The 25,290-nt window shown below is 38.4% G+C and overlaps 3 protein-coding genes and 1 pseudogene across 4 annotated transcripts; 2 read left to right on the top strand and 2 right to left on the bottom strand.

The window, feature by feature from the left end:
- The first annotated feature begins 4,864 nt into the window (after positions 1–4,864).
- On the top strand, positions 4,865–15,523 carry LOC144649093 (microfibril-associated glycoprotein 4-like). Of its 2 annotated transcripts, XM_078508558.1 has the most exons (5): positions 11,099–11,120; positions 13,077–13,333; positions 13,534–13,648; positions 13,763–14,143; positions 15,008–15,523. In XM_078508558.1, exons 1-5 carry the CDS (start codon positions 11,102–11,104, stop codon positions 15,274–15,276), a joined length of 1,041 nt encoding a protein of 346 aa, XP_078364684.1. In that variant the 5' UTR covers positions 11,099–11,101; the 3' UTR covers positions 15,277–15,523. The 2 variants fall into 2 exon arrangements, with proteins under 2 accessions (XP_078364685.1, XP_078364684.1); XM_078508559.1 differs by lacking the exons at positions 11,099–11,120; positions 13,077–13,333; positions 13,534–13,648; positions 13,763–14,143; positions 15,008–15,523 and adding exons at positions 4,865–5,110; positions 5,359–5,473; positions 5,598–5,984; positions 7,639–7,872.
- A 4,383-nt stretch (positions 15,524–19,906) lies between these two features.
- LOC144649095 (cysteine/serine-rich nuclear protein 3-like) lies at positions 19,907–20,969 on the bottom strand. Its single transcript, XM_078508562.1, has one exon. It carries the CDS (start codon positions 20,844–20,846, stop codon positions 20,127–20,129), a length of 720 nt encoding a protein of 239 aa, XP_078364688.1. The 5' UTR covers positions 20,847–20,969; the 3' UTR covers positions 19,907–20,126.
- A 1,842-nt stretch (positions 20,970–22,811) lies between these two features.
- Positions 22,812–23,675, bottom strand: LOC144649103 (histone H2B, gonadal-like). The gene has a single exon (XM_078508567.1). It carries the CDS (start codon positions 23,623–23,625, stop codon positions 23,254–23,256), a length of 372 nt encoding a protein of 123 aa, XP_078364693.1. The 5' UTR covers positions 23,626–23,675; the 3' UTR covers positions 22,812–23,253.
- A 231-nt stretch (positions 23,676–23,906) lies between these two features.
- On the top strand, positions 23,907–24,797 carry LOC144649101 (histone H2A pseudogene; annotated as a pseudogene).
- The last annotated feature ends 493 nt before the right edge of the window (positions 24,798–25,290 follow it).

Here is a 25,290-nt window from a genome sequence, read left to right as displayed (position 1 = left end):
TGCTTGATCGAACATTTAAAAATATTGAGCTGAATTCAAACTAAAACAGGTATGATGTTATAAAGATTTGCTTCTTTCAAAAATGACAAATACTACATATATTATATCAAACAGTGACAACTTTACTGAATTCCTCAGCTTAATTGTGATCCTGATGAGGAGATATTTTACAGATTACAGAGCGTACATGCGGTGATAATGGAGTAAAAAAATGATATTCAATTAAAAAAAATGCAACAACTTAAGAGAGACGATTGCATGTCCTACTTGCTGAGCAGCTCTCTCCTTTCCCTCTGCAAGGGAGCGAAAGGAGAGAGAGTCTGGGATCGATATTTTCTCCAATTCTGTCCTGTCATCCTCGTCCCCAGGGTCTTCTTCGTTTTCATAATGGCGGCTCGGGAAAACTCGTCGTCAAGAAGGCCCTGGTGACGAGGTTGCTGTCCTGTTTGATAATACAAATTGGTAAGAAGCGAGCCTCACAAACAACACGATAAGGACGGCTGGTGAAGTAAATTTTGTAAAACTCAGAAAATGTCGCTAGAGGCTACCAATTTATGTGTCCGTACGTACGAACAAAATTATTAATTATGAAACTGATGCTAATGCTAAATAATTAGTTAAAAATAGTTTTACAAAAAAACAGGTAAGAATGTCACGAAGGCGAAAATGTAATAAAATATGTCAATGATAAGTGTTATTCTGTTTTGTCAAAACTTGCAAGTAAATACCGGTAGGTGGAACCGTTCTACACAGCGTGGGCCAACAAGATTTTTTTCAAACTCTCACCGCTATCTCGGCGTGATTGTTTTGAAAAAACAAATGAAATAAAATTACACACTTTATATAATATCGTGCAATTGAATTACTGAGCCAAGTATGGGTCCTTAGCTGTTTTCAAGGCTAATTAACGTCTGCGTTAATTAGTTCTCTTCATTCTGAATTATATCTACATAGTGGATGAATATTGTAGGTCTCGGGATTAAGTTAAGAAATAGTTTTCACTGAAAGAAATGGAAGACCCGGGGGTAAAAATTTCACAGAAATTTTGACCAAACTCCAAACTAATTATAGGTGATTCGAGAGTATTTAAATTACAGAAAATTGAATAACTTTTAAAATTAGTTATTTACTTTATTGTTACTACCAAACGAAACTAATTTTACCAATTCTTTGTATTTTGACTTGGAGATAGTGAGCCCCGAGGAAGAATAATATTATAACTATAAAACATTAACAAAATTCCGTTTGCTAGATGTTGAACTTAACAATTGGTTCATGCTTTAGCGTGCTCCATCGAGTTATGGAGCACGCGGGAAGTTTGGAGAGCACGAAAGAAGCGTAAGAGTTGCCCGAGGCGATAGCCGAGGGCAACTCTAGCTTCTTGAGTGCTCTCCAAACTTCCCAAGTGCTCCATTTAACAAATAGATTTCATTTTGCCGTGCGTCTGTTCAGTAATAGATCACAGATGACGTCAAAATGTGGTATGAACAGAGAAGTGGCCCACGAGGCGCTAGCCGAGTGGGTCACTGATGTTCATACCACATTTTGACGTCTTCTGTGATCTATTACTGAACAGACGCACGGCAAAATGAAATCTATTTGTTTTATATAATAACACAAGCACACTTCAGCACACTTCTGTGTGAGCAATGCTGCCGTACCGATGAGCTAAGTTGTTTTGATTTCACTATTAAGTTTTCGTTAACACGAAGCATTGTTAATCCGATTGAATAAACAGAAAAATGGTCAATTGAAAGTCAATGAAAAAACTAACCTTTATTCCGATTTGGAAAGTTGTTCAAATCTGTAAGCATTAACCGAAGCGTTCAACCGCAATTCGTTTGTTTTCCGTGGCGTCGTCCAACTGTACAACATCGGTCAAACTTTCATACAGATTTCGGATAATTTCCCGAATAATTCACTGTCTTCTTCAAGCTTGTTTCGCCCAGTTAAATGCTTCGAGAGGTGAACGATGCTTGGCGTATTGTTTCTCACTGAAGATTTGTAATTAAGCTGAACTTTTTTGCTTTGTTGTGGCCCCGCAAGTTTGAAAAACTTTGCCGACAACTCTGATTTGGACTATGAACTCTGATCACGCGCGCGAGTCACACCACCGCGTGACGTCATCCATGTGTCTGTACTCTGATAGATCATAAGTAAGAACCAATCAAAATGCGCGTAGAATTCAGGTTATTATATAAAACTCGATGGAGCACAGCTAAAAGCATGAACCAATTGTTTTATAACATTGCGGGTGGAATTGTGCATCAAAACCGGCCGCGGGAAAAAAATGTGTTTATTGTGTGCAGTGTGAGAACATAAACTTAGCGGTCGAGCAATAAATTACACATGTACAAGTTTACACGATTGGAGCAATTTTTGTCAAATGGCTGATAAATTGACTAAGTTTATACGCTGGCAGAGCGAAGGGGAAAAAATGACGAAAACAGCAAATACTGCTGTTGATTCTGAGGTTAGTTTTCGCTGAATTAAAATTAAAATGTTTACTCCCGAGTAGAAGGAAATTAAAACAAAACAACCTCGAACAGCCGAACAGATTACAAGTGTTAAAAGAGTCAAATAATTCGGTTCCATGCTTAGTTTTAAGTATTTTTGGTGGACCGATTTTATTTGTAATTGATGTAAATAAACATTTATTTTGAAAACGGTAGTCGAATGAAGCGCCCGATGAAGTAAATTTTTCCCGAACGGCAAAATCACAACAGAGCCGTAGACGTTTTGGTGTAATGCTTGAAACGCGAAAACTGTCGTCAGGCAGCTAGTTTTTAGTGCCATCGAGCTGTTGTCATTCATGGTTGGCCCATTCTTCCACGTTGAGGCCGTGAAAAAACGATTTTCGTCCTTCGAGACTCGCACGTTAGTTGTTGTTGTTTGAATGAAGAAAAGCACACAAACAACTTTGACGGCAAAATCGAATTTATTTTCTCTTTCGCTCTCCGTTTCGTAATAAGATACAGCTTACCTTGTAGCTCGTATCCTTGGAAAAATATTAAAAGGTCTTGAAAGGATTCACTTTTCATATTCCAAAGATAATATGTCATCGCTTTCGCGAAACACAGCGTATGAACTTTACTCAGTGAGATTTCCACTAGTCGATTACGTCAGCAGCGTGCTCCATCGAGATTTTGAGCACGCTTACGTATACTGAATTTGATTGCTCGGCTCTGCTAGCTATGTTATAATATAATTTTTTAAATATCCCATTTTATTATTTAACACAGGAAGGCTTGGCATAGCGTGCATGACGTCTTTCTGTCAACAGATTAACAAGAAGACTTGATGAAACTCCAGAACATTCACTTAACATACCACGCCACATCAAGAAGAATGGCTTCTTTGGAGATTCAGTTCTAACCTTTGTATTTCAATCATTTTCCCATCATGTTACGGTTGTTCGGGTAAGTAATATTTTAGTTGGTTTTTCGTATCTTTGCCGAAATAATTTTAAATGTAGGGCATTACTTTAGCTCCAGTTAAGCTTTCTGCGTTATCCCCTCATGAAGAATATTAGCCCCTCATGAAGAATATTAGATATGTTGCCGAACAGACAAGCCGAACCGAGCGTATTCGCTCGTTATCTTCTGGTGACTTTCACATAAGTTTCTTTAATAAATGTTTATGGCTGCGTTTCAAATAATTTTTAGTTTGCCGACTCAATCTTAACCAACCCGATAAAACTTTTACAAGATGCTGTTTCACTGTTAATTTGGTATGAACCTTAGATAAAGTCGATCAAAGGGTTAGCAGAATGTTCCACTGACAGTGAAAAAGATGTACATTAAAAACTTTAAATATACTAGTTGTACCTATCGGTAAGTGCCAACGAGCGAAATACTCATGTTTGTTCGTAAGAACGGATACCGAATGGTTTTCGATAGAACTTTATAATTTGAAATGACCAGAATATGGTAAATTGTATATTAGGTAATACGAGAAGAAAGTGTTATTTCTCTGGTGTTCAGACACGGGTTTGACAGATTGATAATTCTTGACAAATCTTTTAACTTTTGCAACGTTATTAAATGTCCCAAAATGGGGTCAATAAATGAGGTTTGAATCACTGTTTTTTTATTGCAACACGCGATGGTTAAAATGTTTCCAAACACAAAAGGGATAGTTGCATTTCAAGAACTTCTCATAAATAAAATCCCAAAATCAAAACTGCTAAGATTATGTAGTCGCTTTTTAGTAATCAAGTATTGACGACTCAGATTTCAGTCTTGCATGCAAATTGTCATGTTTACACAAAACTCAATTCCTAAGCGAAAAACTCTTCAGAAATCAAAGGACTCCGAAGTCGAAAGATTATTTCATTGCAATGAAGACCTTGATGTTCATTTTTTTCGACGGTCGAGTATTCTGTAGGGTATTCTCTTTCCATTTAGAGTTCCATAAGGGTGTATTTATCGTAAAAGGAGTGAATAAGCACTTTGAAAATTTTAACAGCGAGCCGTGTGGACGCCATTTTGGTCATTTTCTCTTTAGCAAGGAGAGATAGACTGGGAACCAGTTTCGAAGAACAATACAACCCAAATATGGGGTTTTACTTACACCCAAATATGGTTAAAAAAAAAGCCCCTTACGCAGAAGTTGAGATTTTTTTTGCTATACACGCGGCTCTATGATTCTGCCGCCTCGTCAGTCTCGCCTCTGGCTCGGCTGCCTTGTTGGCAATTATATATTTTAAACACTCAGTTTTAACACTTCCGCAATCAGTCCCGCTCATGTTTTGTTACCTGCTTCTTCTGTTAAAAGCCCTTGAAGATAATCTGTATAACCATATAATTATTATATTTCAAAAGCTCAAAGGCTTTTTCACGAAAAACCATATTATTACGAATGTCGCAACATCGAGTTCAAGGAACCAGTTGCAGACAGGGTCATGAAGAATCACGTGATCAGGAGTGAGAAGGTGCCTAATGAAGGGACCTGTCGATTGTTGTGTTATATGGAGCCCAATTGTGTGTCCATCAATTTGGGTCCTTTCGAGGGAGAAAAACACAAATGCGAGTTGAACAACGCCACGGATGAAAACCAAATTACCATGATCCTTGAGGATAAGCCATCTTTCACCTATCTGGCCATCGAGGTAACGTTTTACATTCTTAGTATTCAACAAATGCGCGTGTTGCCCATATATGGTCAGACTGTTGTTAATTATCATACAGAAATGTATCGACTACTTACAACGATGCAGATGATATTTATATAAAAATTTAAAACTCGATATTTTATATAAATATCACAAAACTATCATTAAGAATTCCGCTTTTCTTTTTGTTCAAACTAATCAGTGTAAAAGCCATCATTTTCCTTTTAACTTTTGTCCCTAAACAGAATCCTTGTAGTAGCAGCCCGTGTTTGAATAATGGAACCTGTCAAGCTGGATTCACCAGTAAAGGTTTTCGTTGTATCTGTCGCGCTGGATTCACTGGAACATACTGCAGTCAAGGTATCTATTGTATACTTATAATATATAAAATCATGATTTGAATTCTGGATGTCCAAGAAATATTTCAAACACAAACTCCATCGCCACAACTTGGTTTAATCCGAATTTTCTTTTTCTCCTGCAGCTCACAAGAATTGCGCTGACTTCTACAAAGCTGGTGAAAGAAGAGACGGTGTGTACACAATCAAACCTGACAATTTGTCTGCCTTTGATGTGTTTTGTGACCAATCAACAGCCGGTGGCGGGTGGACAGTGTTCCAGAAGAGACTGGACGGCTCGGTAGATTTTTACCTCAACTGGAGCGACTACAAAAATGGCTTCGGCGATCCAAGTGGCGAATTTTGGCTCGGAAATGAAAGGATTCACCTATTGACCTCATATGATACTATGAGGCTGCGTGTTGACCTGGAAGACTTCGAAGGGAATACTCGTTATGCCGAGTACGACATGTTTGGTGTTAAGAGTGAGAATGACAAGTACCAACTGAAACTCGGCTTTTACTCAGGCCAAGGTGATTTAATTTTTCTGTTTTCCATGTTTTGCTTACATAGTAGAGCACTTAAACGGTTTTATGCTCGAAGTACCATTTTATGACGAATTAAACATTTTTAATTTTACGTAGTTTTGAGTTTGGAAGTTCGCGTCTTACGTGGTGACTGCGTGGTGCTTGGATGAAAGAGCTGGAATGTCCGTTACACTCACAGCGATATCTTAGTTATCAGTTGAAATTTCAGCAAATTTCTCATCAGCGATCAATAAATTTTGCAGGTTGTAGATCAGGGGGGGGAAGCAACTTCCCATACATTCTCTTAAATGAAATCTGAGCGATGCTCTCACAACTTGCAAAGCAATCATCGGGGCGGTAGTCAGCGGATGTCTCTAAGGCGCATGAGCAGCTCCTTTCTTTGTGAACTTGCCAAAACAAAAGCAACATGGGACCAGTGAGAGAGTTCGATTTTTTTATATATGTAGTAATAAAAAAGACTTTCTAAGTTTTGTCTTTAAAGCAGCGAAAATTTCTCCGGAAAGGTTCTTGGTGTCAATATGTGGTGTTTGTTATGAAATAAAACCATCACGGGAATGGTAATGAAAACGTGGCGATCGAATATTCCCGCGCTGGTCGGAGCTATTGTTCTTGCTCTATTGTTTGAGGTTGTTTGTTGACTTGGTCTTTCTTTGTTTTACTTCATTTACAATCCCCATGTGGGCCAGTTGAAAATCGTGGTACAAACATGTCAAACATTTGCATTTCAGCACTGAAAAGTAGCACGGCATCACAAAATTCTGCGTTCTTAAAACTACACGACGATGACGAAATTTTCGGATTTAAACACGCTGCTTTTAGATTTTTAGTTAAGAGAATTGAACCCCTTTATTATAAGTGATTCCACGACATAGCAGCTTCCATTTTGCGGGAAAAGATTGCCTGTTGCATCATCGTCCAAAAACCGCTGACTACATCGTGAATTGATCGCTTTGCAAGTTGTGAGAGCATCGCTACTCGGTCCCAGACCTCGTTTCTTCCCCCCCCCCCCTGTTGTAGATCTCAGCTATTCGTTAAGAAGCGCCTCATCTTTCAGCTGACAGTAAAAATTTTGAGCAATTCTCAGCTATCAGTGAAACGCTATCCAGCCTGTTTTTATATTGACAATGATGAAAATTTCCAATTATTTTTTCGGCCTTTCCAATAACATTTCTGTGGCAAGAAAGCGCCATAATAATGCAAGTATAATAATGCAATAATACAATATAATGCAAGTGGAGCACCAATACTGCATATGAAAGCAACCATCAAATGAGTCAAACTGTAGAACAAAACGATTATTGATTGGATTTTTTTTTCTCTACCAATCTTTCGTTTGCCGTTCTTAGTCTTTTAAGACTCTATCTCCCATATTTAATAGTACTGATTAACTTTGTTAAAATTTGTTCAGAATGCCTCTTATAATTCTCTTGGGTCAAAAGATTAGTTAGGACTTCTGTAAGTCAGAAAAGCCAGTTTAGGGCTTTTATCTTGTTCTTGGCGCTCTCGGTTCTCACGAAGTAATGATGACAATGATGTCCGCCATTTTGCTCGATGTGATCATATATTCCTCATAGCCTTAAAACAACACACAAGACCGGATAACAAATTTCATTCAAATAATTTTTTTATTATGTCTCAGGAACTGCTGGCGACTCTCTCTCCTATCACCGTGGTCAACCATTTACAACTAGAGACCAAGATAATGATGATAAACCTAACGTCAACTGTGCCATTAGGTTTCACGCCCTTTATCTAGCAAACTGCTAAAAAACTAATTCATAATAAAAAAAGGTTTAACTATTTTCATTTAGTCAATATAAACAAAATAAAAAATAGAAATTAAAATGTTGACAACTTAAATTTAAACTACAAAAATTACAACCAGTCTGCTACCAGTATTATATAAACTCTAGATAAATATGGATCATTTAGATTCTCAGAGGGTAAAACATAAATACATTTAAATGTCTTTACTCGAATTCCTGATAATAACCAAACTTGAGCGAACTCAAGAACTTACGCAAGCACTTTCGAGTTATTGTAAACATCACTTTCGTATCAAATTGGAATCAAGCTTTAGCGGCAGGATATATGATAACCATGATAGCATGATCACGTTTCCAATAGCCAAATAAGAAGGTGTTAAAACTGCTTAGTTAATTATCATGCTATTGCGTCGGTTTTAATTAATAACTATATAATTGCTGAATTAGTATTTATTCTGTATTTCTTTGTAAATATAAATATTAGGCGCCTGATATACCCAGTGGTACATAATAATTAGTCTTAACTTTCCAAGTGGAGGCAAATTGAGTGATTTTTTTAGTGATTTTTAAAAATCTGAAGAATAATTACCAACATAATTCCCAGAAGGTAGGAAAGAGTTAGAGGCTTCTCGGAACTAATTCGTTAAAAACAGTTTCAGTTTCAGTCAGCTTCAGTTTCTCCTCTTACACATGTAAATGTTGTAAAAAAAAAATGAAATTGAATATTTTTATCTGCGTGCCAGTTTACTAATTTAGTTGAACACAAGCGCGCGGCTCACAGTCGCCTATACTGCTGTAGGTCTTGATTCAGTATGATTTGGTTTATTTGGCCAGCATTCTACTGCCGCTCGAATTTCTTCAATTATTGCAATTCTTTCAACAAAGAATTGAATTAACAGTCTCCAACTCAAATATTATAAAAGACGTGCGACGGAATAAACCACATATATGTTGTGGTTCAATTTTAACCTTGGTTCGAATTTTATTTTCCTTTGTTTTTGGGTATGGTAATATATGATAACTAGTAATACGTGACTCGCAGAGCCTCGCGAAGCTCTGAGTTATTGTTGCCTAGTAACGGACAAAATACAGCCGACAGAATAGAAACAGAAACTGAACAACAACGAACTGCACGATTACAGAGACTTCGACAAAATACAGCAGACAGAATACAAACAGAAACTGAACAACAACGAACTGCACGATTACAGAGACTTCGACAAAATACAGCAGACAGAATACAAACAGAAACTGAACAACAACGAACTGCACGATTACAGAGACTTCGACAAAATACAGCAGACAGAATACAAACAGAAACTGAACAACAACGAACTGCACGATTACAGAGACTTCGACAAAATACAGCAGATAGAATACAAACAGAAACTGAACAACAACGAACTGCACGATTACAGACCCAGCAGTTTATAGCCTGAATAGGCGTTGAGGGAGTATTATGTGGAAATCAGTGTTATTTTAATCCGAAAAGAAAAACGATAAAAATGAAAGGCTCAGGATTCGAACCCACAAAAAAAATAGTAAAAAAAAACCCAAGCCCTCAGTCCCGAAGATCTGATTTCAAGTTCGACGCTTACACCATTAGGCCACCAGCGCGCGGCCATGTGACGTCATTTCCACCAGACACCAAGCTCACAAATATGACCGTAAACTCCACACGAGATTTCATCCCGCCTGAGCCCTTTGAGGGACAAAATTATACACCCCGCTACGCTCGGCCTTCGGCCTCGCTTCGCGAGGAATAAGTTTAAAACAAGGAAAAATAACATTTGAACCAAGGATAAAATTGAATCACAGCATATATTGTTTTTTAAATAAATCCTTTGAGTAACCGGCCTTAATTTGTTTCAATTTATTTATAAATTTAATACCTTAATACCAAGTATATACAAAACTCTCCAATTTTTATTTAAAAGAACCGTTGTTAGACTGTTCACAACCCTCTATTTTCTCGTATTTTTCTTCGATAATTGGACGCCCGAAAAGAATCGCGAGAGCCTGGACGCGAGCGCGGGAGCGGAAGCGCCTGCGCTCACTTCGTACGCGGTTTATCTCGCGTTCTTTCCCTTTCACGACTCCAGAGCTGTTGTCGCCGTCAGTCACGTGCAAAAGACAAGAGCTCTGGGATCGAGAATGTTTCTTTCCTTGTGTTGCAAAAATGGAGACGCTGTGAACAATCTGCCCTCATGGCCTCATACGTGTTATTCTTTCAGTTTACGGTTTCGCTGTTAGAAACCTAGAATAAGACGTAACGACAGAAATCCTCTGAACATAATATGTCATACTATATATGGAATAATTGAGTCACTGATCAGCGTGCGTCGCAGCCGGACGTGTCACAAAACCTCGGTATACGTATAGAGGTTTTATGACACGTCCGGCTGCAACGCAGGCTGGTCACTGATGGGTCATTTAGAGTTTTGATGGATAATTTATTCAACGCATCGTGTTTTTCTTCTTTGTGAATGTTTATTCTACCCACAAAGATGAATCTTTAGTATTAAATAAAATTGTCGGTTGGTAAATTTCGTTGACAATGTTAGGTCACGGGATGAAGTAAAATCTATATCTCTTAAAAGATACCAAGGTTTGGAGAAAAATATTTGCCCAGGAATTTTCCAGACTTACAAACGTTACTTTTGTAAATTCGAGAGTATGTAGTTCTTGAACAGGGGCTGAAAGTTATATTCAGCCTTCGGGGGAAATTAGAGTCCTTAACCCACGGACGTACAAGCAAACTCACACCCCACCATCGTACAAGGGGGGGGGGGGGGTGGATGGAACCCCTCCCCGGAGTTTTCGTTATATTAAGGCGTAGCGAGATTATTTTACCCTGATAAGAAAGCCCTTAGCTTAATCTACAAGATGACATTATTTTAATTGGCTGTGACGTCATATGACGTCACGTGACGTCATTTGAGCCGCCATCTTGGATCCGCCATCTTGGATTTCAACATTTTCTTAGAAAGTCACAAAATAACGGAAATTGATGCAAAATCAAGCCAGAATGCTTATGGAATGTAAAAATAAACAAATCTTGCACTTCTGTTTCAAAAAACTGGAAAACATAAAGAAAAATGTTAAAAATGACGATTTTTGGCAAGACCTGCCTGTATTTATGACGTTGCCATGGCAACGTCAAATATCATGGACACATGGTTGACATATCAAAATTTCCGTAAAGGATGAATGAACAGCTACTGAAAGTTTCAGCATTGTAGATTAAATCCTCTTTTCAAAATTTGGAAAAAACCTTATGGGGGGTGGCATCCAACCCCACCCCCCCCCCCCCCTTGTACGTCCGAGGGTTAATTAATGCGGAAACACCCAGAAGGTTGGTGAATTTTCTGCCTTCTATGAAAATTCCCTCTTTTAGCTCTACCACCCACTGGTTCGACCGTCAGCTAAACTTTTAACTTTAACAAAGCTATTTAATAGAAGTATTAGCATTAACAAAACAACAAGTTTGTTGAGCTAAATTCAAACCAAAACAGGAATCAGTTGGACCTTTCAAACATGACAAAAATAACCAACATTATATATCAAGCATGAATGTCCTGCTTACTGAATATAACGATAGACTTTTTAGTGTATTGATAGACTTTTGAATATATTGATAGACTTTTGATGTTTTACAATTTCGTTGTTTTCCCGTTTGAACCACTTTCCTCCGTAAGGGCCGAATACAAGGGAAGAGAGCCTGGGATTCTAATTTCTCCAATTCTGTCTCGATCGATATATAATACAAGTTGATAATTAGCAAGCCTCACAAACAACACGATAAGGACGGCTGGTGATGTAAATTTTGTAAAACTCAGAAAATATCACTGGAGGCTACCAATTAATGTGTCCGTACGTAGAAACAAAATTATTAATTATGAAACTGATGCTAATGCTAAATAAGTAGTTAAAAATAGTGCAAAAAAAAAAAACAGCTAAGAATGTCACGAACGCGAAAATGTAACAAAATATGACAATGATAAGTGTTATTCTTTTTTGTCAAAACTTGCAAGTAAATACCGGTAGGAAGAACTGTTCTACACCACGTGGGCTAACAAAATTTTTACAAACTCACACTGTTATCTCGGCGTGAGTGTTTTGGAAAAACAAATGATCTAAAATTACACACTATAAGTAATATCGTGCAATTGAATGACTGAGCCAAGCATGGGTCCTTAGGTGTTTTCAAGGCTAATTAACGTCTGCGTATTTGTTTAATTTATTTTCATCCTGTATTTTGTCTACATAGTGGATGAATATTGTAGAGTTGTAAAGCTCCTTTAAATCGATGTTAGGTCTTGGGATTAAGTTAATAAATAGTTTTCACTGAAAGAAATGGCAGACCCAGGGGTAAAACTCTCTCAGAAATTTTGAACAAACTCCAAACTAATTATAGGTTGTTAATTATTGATTCGAGAGTATTTAAATTACTGGAAAGGCGTTTATCATTCTTAGCCTCTGGGAAAATTAAAAAAAAAAACTTTTAAGCTTTAAAACTGAACTGCCCGTGGAAAAAAATAAGGAACGAAACAAAATTGACCAATTCTTTGTATTTTGTCTTGGAGGCAGTGAACCGCGAGTTAGAATAATAGTATATCTATAAAACGTCCGCACAACTTCATTTGAAAGATCGATGTTTAATTATAATTTTTATAAATAGTATCCCATTAAATTATTTAACACAGGAAGACTTGGCATAGCGTGCATGAGTTCCTCCTGTCACTAGATTAACAAAAAGACTTGCTGAATCTCGAGAGCATTCACTCTGCATACCTCGCCACATTAAGAAGAATGGCATCTTTGGAGATTCAGTTCAAGCATAAAATTGCACTTATCGTTTGTATTTCACTTGGAATCCTTTTCCCATTATGTTGTGGTTGTTCTGGTAAGTAATTTTTCTTAGTTAGTTTTTCATATCTTTGCAGAAATGATTTTAAATGTAGGGCATTACTTTCAGTTTCCCGGCTCAACCTTAACCAACCCGACAAAACGTTTCCAAGGTGCTATTTTCTTATTTGGTATGCCTCTTGGATTGGGTTGATCGATGGAATAACAGAATGTTTCACAGACAGTGAAAAACATGTAGGGTTAAAAAATTAAGATATATCATGTACAGCTTGGTTTAGCACTTTCTTAATAAGTCCCACCCATGTTTTCGACCTGCTTCCTCCGTTAACAGCCATTAAAGGACCCCTTAAAGATAATCTGTACAATTATATTTTAAAAGCGAAAAAGGTTTATCACGAAACCTCATGATCACTCTGTAATATTTTGTTTGTTTCTTACACAGGGGATGAATGTCGCAACATCGAGTTCAAGGAACCAGTTGCAGACAGAGCAATGAAGAATCACGTGATCAGGAGCGAGGAGGTGCCTAATGAAGGGACCTGTCGATTGCTGTGTTATATGGAGCCCAATTGTGTGTCCATCAATTTGGGTCCTTTAGAGGGAGGAAAACACAAATGCGAGTTGAACAACGCCACGGATGAAAACCAAATTACCATGATCCTTGTGGATAAGCCATATTTCACCTATCTGGCCATCGAGGTAACGTTTTACATTCTAATCATACATAAGTGGTTTAATATTTGCAAAAGATGCAGATATCATTTTACCTTTAATAATCTCACAAGGCTAGAATGCTTAGAATGAAAATCTAACTTTAAAATTAAAATCATTTAGAATGCTTTCACATTCTTTTCTTATCGATTTAAAAAATTTCAATGCGAAAAATCTTCTCTCAACAGAATCCTTGTAGTAGCAGCCCATGTTTGAATAATGGCACCTGTCAAGCTGGATTCACCAGTAAAGGTTTTCGTTGTATCTGTCACGCTGGATTCACTGGAACAGACTGCAGTCAAGGTATTGTATACTGACGATTCATGAACATAAAATTCTGGAAGTTCAATCAATTATCTTCCAAGCAAAAATCCGTGCCATTTCTTTATTTCCAGCACTTTTTCTTTTCTCCTGCAGGGAACAAAAACTGCGCTGAAATCTTCAAATCTGGCGAACGAAGAGACGGTGTGTACACAATCCAACCTGACAATTTGCCTGCCTTTGATGTGTTTTGTGACCAAACAACAGCCGGTGGCGGGTGGACAGTGTTCCAAAAGAGACTAGACGGGTCGGTAGATTTCTTCCTCTATTGGAACGACTACAAACATGGATTCGGCAATCTGAGTAGCGAGTTTTGGCTTGGAAATGACAAAATTCACCGGCTGACCTCAGGTGATAAGAACAGGCTCCGCGTCGACTTGGGTGACTTTGAAGAAAACACTGCTTATGCCGAGTACGACACGTTTGGTGTTATGAGTGAGAATGACAAGTACAAGCTGATCCTCGGATCATACTCAGGTAATAGGATCGATCCGTTTTGTTTTCCGTTAATAAGCTTGTTGTAACGATATTTCCCATATTAAACAGTCCTAATACTCTAAAACTTTACCCTTTCTGGCTACAGTTGCAAATATAAGATTTCAGTCTTTTAAACCATTCGTTCGTCAAACAAATAGCTAGAACTACTGAAAGCATGAAAAGCGAATAAATCAAGGCTAATGAAGACAAAAAAGGGCCTTCAGTTTTTCCCCCAGGTTGTCCTTGTTCTTGACTTTTCAGGCACAGTGCATTTTAACACCTCGTTTCTCACGATCAAGTAATATGTCCAGTCATTCTGCTCTTTGGAGTGATCTGATCATCACAATTTCGTAGAAACATCTAGCTTGCTCGTGGCAAGCGTTCCCGCATTTTAGGTGCGCGAAAATTTGAGGGAGGGACAAAAAATACATGAGAGAGAGGAGGTGGTGTTACCCCAGCCCCAGTTTTCGCGGCCAAGATGTGGACAACTCTTCATTTGCACGGATCGCTTGCTACGCAGGCAAAGAAACATCATACCCACCCCCTTAAACACACATGTGTAGAAAAGATCAATTGGGTAATTTCTTTTCTTTATCACCTTTTGTTTGTTGTTAATTGTTATCATTTTAATTATTGTTTTGTACTTTACTGATTAGGTACTCGTCTTTCACTTTACATTTAAATTTATTTGTAATGTTAGCTAACGGTCACTTCTGAAGATGTATATTTAAGCATACGACACATCATCAAAGTTTTTACGATATTCGTTGTTTTGTTATATTTGTCACCGCACTGTCTTTTTTGTTTTATTTCTATCTTTTCCTTGTGTATAATATTTACTTATTTCTTGATTAAATGTCTCAGGAACTGCTGGTGACTCTCTCGCTTATCATCGTGGTCGAAATTTTACAACTCAGGATCAGGATAATGAAAACTTGGACAACAACCGGAACTGTGCCGAGAGGCATCACGGAGCCTGGTGGTACAAGAACTGTCAAAGGTCCAACCTGAATGGAATCTATCATTATGCAAATCGCTCTTCCGTCCATGGTGGTGTGAACTGGAAACGCTGGAAGGAGAATGAGTACTCCCTGAAGAGAACCGAGATGAAAATAAGACCAGTGGATTTCTGAATTTTTATGGTTTTTTTTTTCGTTCTAAAGTCTTGTAACAATTTAAAAATAAGAAACTAAAGGAACAGTGTCAGAGATTTTAGCCAGATTTAGACATAAGAAAATGCCCACCAAATTGAGTGCATATGAAATACAAAAATAACCATATAAAACAGTAAAGAAAAATTTCCATAACATAGCAAGTATAAATTAAAAGAAGGTACGAATGAAAAAAAAATATCGCCGGTAGAAAATTAAAACGGATTGCGATATGAAAAACTGTTAGACTGAACAGTTTTTAAAGTTAATTAATATTCTCGTTTGTTTGTAACTTTAATTACAGTATAACGCCCGAGAGACATATAGGTAATGAAGCTATGGTTTTATCAATTCGATCCACTGAAGTGATTTCTTCGCTAACCCGGCGAAGTTTTATACTGTGCGAGTATTTGGAAAAACTTTATAACATAGACTAAACTCAGACTAAACATAGACTAAACTCAGTGACACAGTCCCTTTAAGTTTGCAGGTCAAGAAACTGATTGAAAACCGCCAAATTCAACAAAAGAGAACAAAAATAGAGAACTTGACAAAAACGCGCGCTCAAGCAGACCTTTAGGTTAACTTTGAAAACCCTATATCTCACAGATTGAATGTTTGATAGTAAAAACATTAAACGAAGAAAAAAATAAACGTTTAAACAGGACCGTAGCTAGCAAAAGGCAGGGCCAGGCACTTGCCTCGTCTAGATTTAATCCAGAATTAAAAACAAAATACGTTTAGTTGGAAAAATAACTCCCAGTTGAACAAGATTGATTTTTCTCAAGAAATAACTTTTGAAAAATGTTGAAAAACGCGTTTCAAGCAGAGCTTCTAGCAAGCCCCCGTAGCAAGATCTTGCCTCGTCTATGCTAAGAGTCTGACTGCAGCCCTGTTAATTTAAACTACTAAAACTATGGTAATTTTAAAACTAAAAAAATTTAACGGATGCGACTAGCTATAGGTGTACACATTGATCCACCCTAAAAAACTACGACACACTAAGAAATATTTTGGCGTCACTATTCAAAGGTGAACCCTTTTGAACCACGAGAGAAATATTACACAAAACTGAGAAGGTTTAAAGGACTTGATCACTTAAGGGTATAAAAAACTGGTTTCTCTCAAGGAAAAGTTATAGGATATGTAAAAATGGAAAATGGTATTTTTCATTAGATCATCGGAAACTTCTGCTCTAATTTGTGCGTCGAACTCAAGGTTCAAAGACTCGACCCTGGTCAACATAATCGTGATTTTTTGGGGGGATCTTTTTTTTCTGGGCAAGGCATTTAAAACAATAAATGCGTTTGAATTTGTTCCAGGCGCTTAATGCATTTTATGTTAAATTTGTCCAGTTTTTGCATATGTAGCCTGTTCCATTTTAGTCTATTCTAGAAATATACCGTAAAATTCCGGTTATAAGCCCTGGGCTTATACAACTTCGTAAGGGTTTTAGGGTGGGCTTATAAGTGGAGGGGCTTATATCCGGGAAGGCTTATAAGCGGAATAAAAAAAAAGTTCCGAAACGGGCCACGGGAGTGTTGATTGAAATACGTTTTTAAGTTAAAAACGCATAATATATAAAGCAACATTTAGCCCTGTTCAGTACTGTCATCCGGCAGAGAGGGGCTTATATCCGGGTGGGGTTATAATCGGATGTATTTTTTTGGTTCCAGGTAGATGGGCCTATACCCCGGGGGGGGGGGGGGGCTTATAACCGGAATTTTACGGTATGGCAGAACTATTCGTACGACAGCACCATTCAGTTCACGTTTCTCGAGTTTGTCTGATAACGCCTTCTTTGGTTCAGATTCGAGCACTATGCTTGCCTACAAGTCGAGCTTGTACGATGAGAAACGAAAGAATTTGAGAAAATCTACGAGCACCATTAAAATAACCAAAATTTGACAAATACAAGGAACGTGACATGCAGTTTTCAAATTAGTTAGGAAGCCGGGATAGCATCTAAAATGTTTTACGTAGCACAGTGAAATAAACTGAAAGAAGCTTCCAGATAAACTCTATAAAATATGCCGGAACCAACCTGTTAAATAACCTTAAATAATTACTAACATCATTCCTAGAAGATAGAAGAGAGTTTTTTGAAATGTAACTGAAATTACTTATGCTGTACATAGCTTGGTGAACCTTGAACATACTAGTGTTTTATTAGATATGACATTTTTGTCAGAAACTAACAAATGTAAGCACCTAGGGCAAGCGAAAATTTAAAACATAATTCCGACGGAGTTCTTACAAAAACAGTTGAATGCGTGGTCTTTTGTACACCAGATCACACTTTAGTGAGTTACTGGAGGTTGTAAAGTGCTTATAGTGTAGTCGAGTCAGAATTGCTAGCCGTAAAGGCCAAGCTCACCTGAGTATTTCAACATGTTATAAAAAATGAAGCGTTATGTACAGGCTTCATATACTGAACCCACATATCGTGTAGCCGGAAAGGCTCCGAGCATACCGTCATATTTGTATTTTAATGTGTATGTTAATACAAATAAAACTTCGGAAACTTATGTAGAGCTATATTATTCAACAAATGCGCGCGCTGCCCATATATGGTCAAAATGTTAACGTTATCTGTCATCCGTACATAACAGATATCCTGCGATATACGTAGGTTACGAAGATTCGTTCGAAATCTTGTCAAGAAGCGGTGCATAATTACAGTTTTGCTTTCTGCAAAATGTGTTTCGTTGACAATTTGTTGAATAATAAAACAATTATCCTGCTCAATCTTGCGGAATATCGTCTGATTTTAGCCAACTCGGCCTACGGCCTCGTCGGCTAAGTATCAGGCGATATTCCGCGCGATTTCGCAGGATAATTGTTAAATATATAACAGATTCGTGTACCTACAGTATCAGAAATTGCTAGCCGTAAAGGCGTTTAGCTTTAATACTGTCAACGTATTTGAATGTACATGTTTTAAAAAATCGAACGCAGTAGCTGTTAATTTAGTATAGTCGTGTCAATTGCTAGCTGTGAAGGCATTGAACTTCCTGCCAAAGTATTTGAATGTGCATGCATATGTTAAGAAAAGAAAATGAGCTGTACAGTTGTAATATATTCTCTCCGGGACTGTCCGCAAACAATGCCTTAGACTAGATAAGATATGGGAGACTCAGCCTAAGGCGATCAGGAGCGGGGAGCTCCTGGTGGAGTGCCGGTTCATCGCTGTTGGGAGGTGGGCGGGACGCGAAAAGAAGCATTCGAAACACCGAAAAGACTGAATAAGCTATCGCGACAAGGGAGTGGCCTTATATAAGAGCCCCATACTAATGAGACACGTGATGGATTGCCACGGACTGAACGCAATATGCTAGGGTTACGTAATCAGCGTTCTAAGGCTTTTTTGTGCGGAGCCCCAAGAGAGAATAGAAAAGGCATTGAGCTGGAGTTAACGATGTATGTGTTAAAGAAACAATCATAGCGTATCAACTATTGAACTATAAGGCAAAATTGTGTAGAGCCTTCACAATCAGTCAAGGTTTACATAAAGGATATAAATTTATTGCATAAAAATGCTGAAAAATATAACATGTAAGTCAAATAAATTGCGTTTGAAAAACTTTCGAGTTGCTTTACGTCTGTTTCTCTTAGAACGAAAGTTTTCTGTGGGGGACGCAAATAAGTGCCGGAGTAATTGCCGGAATAAACAATAAAATTCTCACAACTCATATATCAAGAATCTTTGGAGACCACTGAGGAGAAATTTGTTTTTTAACCCACATGAGCGGCTAAATTGGTTTAATACAAACAAACCAATGAGGACGATGTGTACTAAAACTGGATAGTTCCAGGATTAAATCAAATTCAAATTGAGCCGCCTAAAGTTTAGGCTACCTTAAATCTGTTCTTTTTTTTTTGTTTCCTTTCATATCCAGACTCACCCGGGCGTTTGCCTTTTACCTTTTGATATATCTTCTTTCTTTTGAATTGTTACAGCCACTGGAAGCCCTGAATCAAACATTAATTGCTTTAAATCACAGATCTTTAGAAATATATTACCAGCCTGCACACGAAATTGATGCCTGCAAAAATCACTGCAGGTGAACACCGGCGAAGCTACACGTACTGCTGCACACAAGATCCGGACAAATTAAAATGATACATTAAAAACAGCGTCCACCGGATAGAAACTTTAAGAGCCACCGTGAAGTAATTATTACCAGAAGCGAAGATAAAGCGAAGTTAGCAGGTCATGTCTAATTATAAAAATCGCCGTAAGTTTTAAAATCACGGTCGAGAGATTCTATCTGCGACAATATAGTTTATTGAAGAAAATTACACACCGCGTAATTATAAATATTGCCGGTCTTGTAACACAACATTCTCCTTAAAAATAGATCTGATAAAAGTCGTGAATTTTAAACGCTTAATTAATATCACCAAGGACAACTCCGCGCCGGTAGAGCTTTCGAAAGCGACTTCGAGTTTTCGGCTGCCGCAAAATTCGTTCACACTTTACTGAAAACTGTGACATATTTATACAGAGATATTACGCATAAGGTGTCTTTTGTTATTATATTTAGCGCATTTATTCAAAAGGTAAGCGTAGCGATGTGAATTGTTGAGCACAAAGACGAAGTGAAGTCCGCTTGAAGTACAAAATATATTTTTATTCCGCGCTGGTTCGCACTCATTTGGTTTTTATACATCACATTATTTCAATAAATCACTATCTTTGGTATACTTAAATCTTTTCGCAGGAATTGAAGTCCGCGATGACTATTTTCGTATTAACAATCGATTCTAACTCTGACTGTACATAGAGTATATAATATATAGAGTATAGTACTTCTCAAATGTTCAGCGCGCTATGAAATAGTGGTAAAGCTTAAAACTTGACCAGGGCCTTGCAGATCGTTCGAATGATGTTCTTGATCCTCTGTACTGTCATGCCATAGATATTTCTCTCCTCGTAATTTCAACACTGTTTGAATGAAATGACGGCGTACCGTAATGGGGTCGTATTCATGCCGTCCGTTTGGGTTTTGGCATCCTTGGCGAGTACAGCCACAGGGAAAACTATCTCGATCAACTTGGCAGTTAATTCCATTCAAGTGACAGCTACATGACTCGGGCTCGCAAAACTCCTTGCAAGTACATCCGCAAATCTGCCGCGAATATCTAATTTGCATACACTCAATTGCTTCTTGTTTGTTGATTTTCTTTACGCCGGCCGCTTTCAAAATGTCCTTGCGATCTTTTTGAGGAATTGGCATGAAGCAATGGTCGTCTTCGCTGTCCGCGCTGTCGTAAGAGTCTTCACTGTCACTTTCGCTCAGATCTTCGTCAGATATAAGCGTTCTTTCGACGAAAGCGTGTTTATGTTTCATTCCAAGTGTAGTTCCTCCATTCGACGGCACACACGTATAACCTTGGGTGCGGGGAAAATGGAACACCGTCCTCTCGCTAAAACGGACTCGTCGATTTCGCTTGGCTCTTTGATATTCCTCGACATTTCCCAAACTGTCGGCGCTATCAGAACTAGCTGTACTCAGCGAATCTTCTTCGTCGAGTTTTCTCTTCGACATTTTCTTTTTTTTCCCGGCTTGTTGTTATGGCTCAACCCCGAGGTAAATTACCAAAACGATCGAAAATTCACTGTGGCGACTTATTTTCTATGCGAATTGACAGTTTGTGAACAGGTGTAGGGTTGACCATTGACGAGGAAATATCATTGGACGGTGGATGTATTGTGTTTAGCCGTGCCGTCAATGAATAGAACGGCTGATGACTCTCATTTATAATTCATCGCTGATTGGATAAGCCTTTTGGTAACGCACTCTCATTGGCTAGAGTATCAAAATAGTTCTCTTAATGAAGGCGGTTGACGAAAGGCCTTGCCACGTCTATCCACGTGTTTTGACGGGCGAAAGCAGATTCAAATCGAGGCGCGTTTGATTCGCAACAGGTATTAGGTCAGGTCTTTAGAGAAACCTCTTTTCTAAAGATAAACGAATCTTGATCTGTCGTTACTTGAACAAAATTTAGATTTTTGGTTTGGGAATTCAAGCGGCAAAATTTTTATTTTCCAGAAATAGTCCTAAAGCGTTCACCAGACTCGACAAGACAATGAAAACTACTTCAATGGGACAATAAGCCGCTGCTTAGCAAATACGGTGATTTACACTAACATTATCATAATTCTTCCACCAGTAAGAGGCCTATTCTAAAGGCTACCTGAAAACCCGAAAACGGGTCGCGGAGTTGTTGTTTTTTCTCTTTCATTTGAAAAAGCGCTAGTGTAAAAGTTTTGTGCTCGCTCACCTGTACCAAAGCGTTGCACCTGGTTTCTGTTTATGGCCGAAATAAGGATTATATACGGTACCACTCTCAAAATCAGGCTATCAGACAATGGCTAATATTGTGCGACGTGGATAAGCCAGGGACGTTCATGTCAATAGACGTAGCGCGTTTTGACTTGTGCTGTCTCAAACTAAGCCCAAATCGATATCGGTAGCCCTTCTTTTTTAAATGTAGAAAATAGCTCTCTCGGCCGATCGGAGTGTCTATTTTATGGAGAGGCTTATAACGCAGGGGTAAAAGACAGTCATTCAAAGTTTTACGGACCTGAAGATAGCTGACAAAGACTTTAATTATTCGTAACAAGCACTCCTTATTTTCGAGGCTTCGCCGCCAACCACAGGCATCAGACCTAATTTTACATAACAGATTCCTTGCTGTCTTTCCAAGCAGTAAGCAACTTAGGTATTCTTAGTATTCGCCGGTCAGCGCCTGGTGCTCTCTCAGGAAGAGAGAGCACTAGGCACTAAAACATTGACTATCAGGACCCAGTCTCAGTTCTATATTTTCGGCCTTATAATACTGTATTCATCGAATTATTTTTTTTCCCAGCAAACCTCAGTAGAATACCTGATTTTTCTTTTCAAATTTATTTGTAGATAAAATCGAAGTCTTTTTCTTGAACAAACCAAAATAATGTACAACCCGAATTTCCGAGAAGGGGATGCCGTAAAATTCCGAAATTCCCCCTGCGCCCCAAATCTCAGACGCCAGGAGCCTATGACTCAGACGCAAAAATCTTCCTTAAAGCACCGTAAAGTAATCCCTCCCGAATATAAGCCCATGACCCTATATTTAGTTAACTCTTGAAGAAGGATATAAATTCTCCGATAAGACTATAGGCCCTAGTTGTAGGGCTTGTATTGTATCTTACATTGTTAGAGAATGCTGAAAGCGCCTGCTGGACTTGTTTTGGGACATGTTTAGGGAGTTTTACTATGTGTATGCACACCCCCCTCCCCCAAAAAACCCAAAGGTTTTTGAAACGCAAATTTTCATCTGAAACCCTTATCCCTTTTTTGGCAAAACAAAATGGTTGTTGTTGTTGCCAAAAAGAAGTCCGAAGAAAGGGATGTAGTGAGTTACTGAACCCTTAGCCTCCCACGCAGTCAACACGATCGCTCCTAAGAACGACTGCGTGGGAGGCTACTGAACCCTGGGCTTATTTTTGGATATTAATGTTATTTATAAATAAAAAGCAAAGCGTTTCAATTATTTTACTTCTCATAGTCTAGTTTATTACGTCAGAAAAAAAAATCTTTTTGCAAGATCCATCATCATTGAAATGAAGCTTGGACGCAAAACAGCTTTAGCGCAAAGTTGTTAAGTTCGCAAATTTATACAACACAACCACAACTAAAAGAAACAACTAAACAAGAAATGTTTCTTTACACCAGTTTACAATTACAAGCAAGGCTTCTGAACTGCGTTACGCATCAAACAAGGCTTCTGAATTGCATTACAAATCTTTGCCAGTCACGCAATGTTGCTAAAAGCCCAGACGTGGTTTTTGAGGCGAAGACCTAAACCAGGCATGGTTATCGATTCTAAACATGTTGTTTGCTTGCGAAGGCAAAGTTCCGTCAAGAATCTTCTTAGAATAGAACATCAACCAAACGATCTTGACTTGTTTATTTACTTGCTGCTGGTGTATTTCGTGACGGCTTTTGTTCCCTCGCTGACAGCATGCTTTGCAAGCTCGCCGGGCAGGAGCAGACGAACAGCTGTTTGGATTTCGCGCGAAGAAATGGTTGACTTTTTATTGTAGTGAGCCAGTCGCGAAGCCTCGGCCGCTATTCTCTCAAAAATGTCATTTACAAACGAGTTCATGATGCTCATAGCTTTGGTTGAAATACCAGTGTCTGGGTGAACTTGTTTGAGAACTTTGTAGATGTAGGTTGCGTAGCTCTCTCTTCGCTTCTTGTGCCTTACTTTCTTGTCGCCTGGAAGAGCTGGCTTTTTCCCTGCATTCTTCTCGCTCTTTTTGCCGCTTCCTTTTGGAGGCATTTCAATAAATTTTCTCGTCAGTAACGCAACCACCGGAGCAAATTAATTATTCACAGAAACAAGAGCGCAGTCAGCGTTCACAGTATTTATATTTTACTGCCTTGAGATCGAAATGTGCAGCGATCGAAAATACTGCAATGCTATTGGTTGTTTGGGTTTGCGGACCTCTGAGGAAAAGCAGCAAGAGGTCACTACTTTGACTTCCTGTTATTTCTCGTGATTTGATTGGATAAAAATCGTCGCGTTCGATCCGCCGATGTAAACACTGCTGAAATATTCATATCAGTATCAATATCACCAGAAAGTCACTTCCGTAGTTTGTACTTACTTGAACATCTTCCTTCTTCGTATCAGAGTGAATAGAAAGAAAATAAATCATGTCTGGACGCGGTAAAGGTAAAGCAAAGGGCACTAAGTCGAAAACACGTTCTTCGAGAGCGGGTTTACAATTTCCCGTCGGAAGAATTCACCGTTTGCTTCGAAAGGGGAACTACGCTGAGCGAGTTGGCGCGGGAGCCCCCGTTTACATGGCCGCGGTATTAGAATACCTTTCGGCAGAAATACTGGAACTCGCTGGAAATGCCGCTAGAGACAACAAGAAGTCCAGAATCATCCCTCGACATCTTCAACTGGCTGTACGAAATGATGAGGAACTGAACAAACTGCTTGCTGGTGTTACCATTGCTCAGGGAGGCGTGTTGCCAAACATTCAGGCCGTGTTGTTACCGAAAAAATCTGAGAAGGGAAGCAAGGCCGCTCACTAAATGACTGTTGCATTGGAACTTAACAATTTCGTAACCTTTGCCGTTGAGTTTGTATTTCACACGCTACGCATGTTAGTGGAGAGAAAGTACTTTCTGTTTAGATGCTTTTATTGACAGTAATGGCTTTTCCAAATGAATGAATGTTCGAGCGACCGTTCGAACTTTGTATAGACTAGAGAAAATACGTTTTTCTGTTGATTGAATTGTGGATAATTTGCCAATTCAGTTTATATCAGCTGTTTACTTCCTTGCTTCGGCCTTTTAGTCCTGGGCATAAAATGGGAATGTTGGCACTTTAAGCTTATAAGTTTTTGAAGTTTATATTTGTTGACTATAAATTTGGGAAATTGTTTATATTTCATTATTTTCATGACCTGACTTGTAATATTAAACGAGTTGTTTTAAGAATTGTGTTGGGAGCTTTTTAACTGCTTTTAGTGTCTATCCAATGTTTGTATGAGAAATTTTTGTTGGTTCACTTGTATAGACATCTGTAGAGACAAATTATGACCAGACATTCACTTATTACCTGTTTTTACTTTTGCTTCAGGTGTATTGTTATTTTATACCATGCCATAGAAAATACAGCCAATCAGAATACAGGAAAGTCGTATATTCGACGGTATTCAACCCAACCTTCCCATAGTGCGCTGCGACTGTATGCTCGACGAAATTTAGTAGGCGTATTTTCTATGGCATGGTATAAAATAGTTACACAACACTTTCTCGTGGTATACTATGGAATATCCCACTTGTCACTTGCATTTTCTTGGCATACACACTCGCCTAAAGGCTCGTGTGTTTACCGAGAAAATACAACTGACTCGTGGGATATTCCATAGTATACCACTCGAAAGCGTTGCATAACTAGTATATATTTTATGACTTGGAGTTTATTTAT

The sequence above is a fragment of the Oculina patagonica genome, chromosome 4 (genome assembly GCF_052425735.1).
Source record: "Oculina patagonica isolate OP01 chromosome 4, crgOcupat, whole genome shotgun sequence".
NCBI classification, from domain to species: Eukaryota; Metazoa; Cnidaria; class Anthozoa; order Scleractinia; family Oculinidae; genus Oculina; species Oculina patagonica.
Note: the sequence above shows the minus strand (reverse complement) of the source record. Positions and strands in the feature narration are given on the sequence as shown.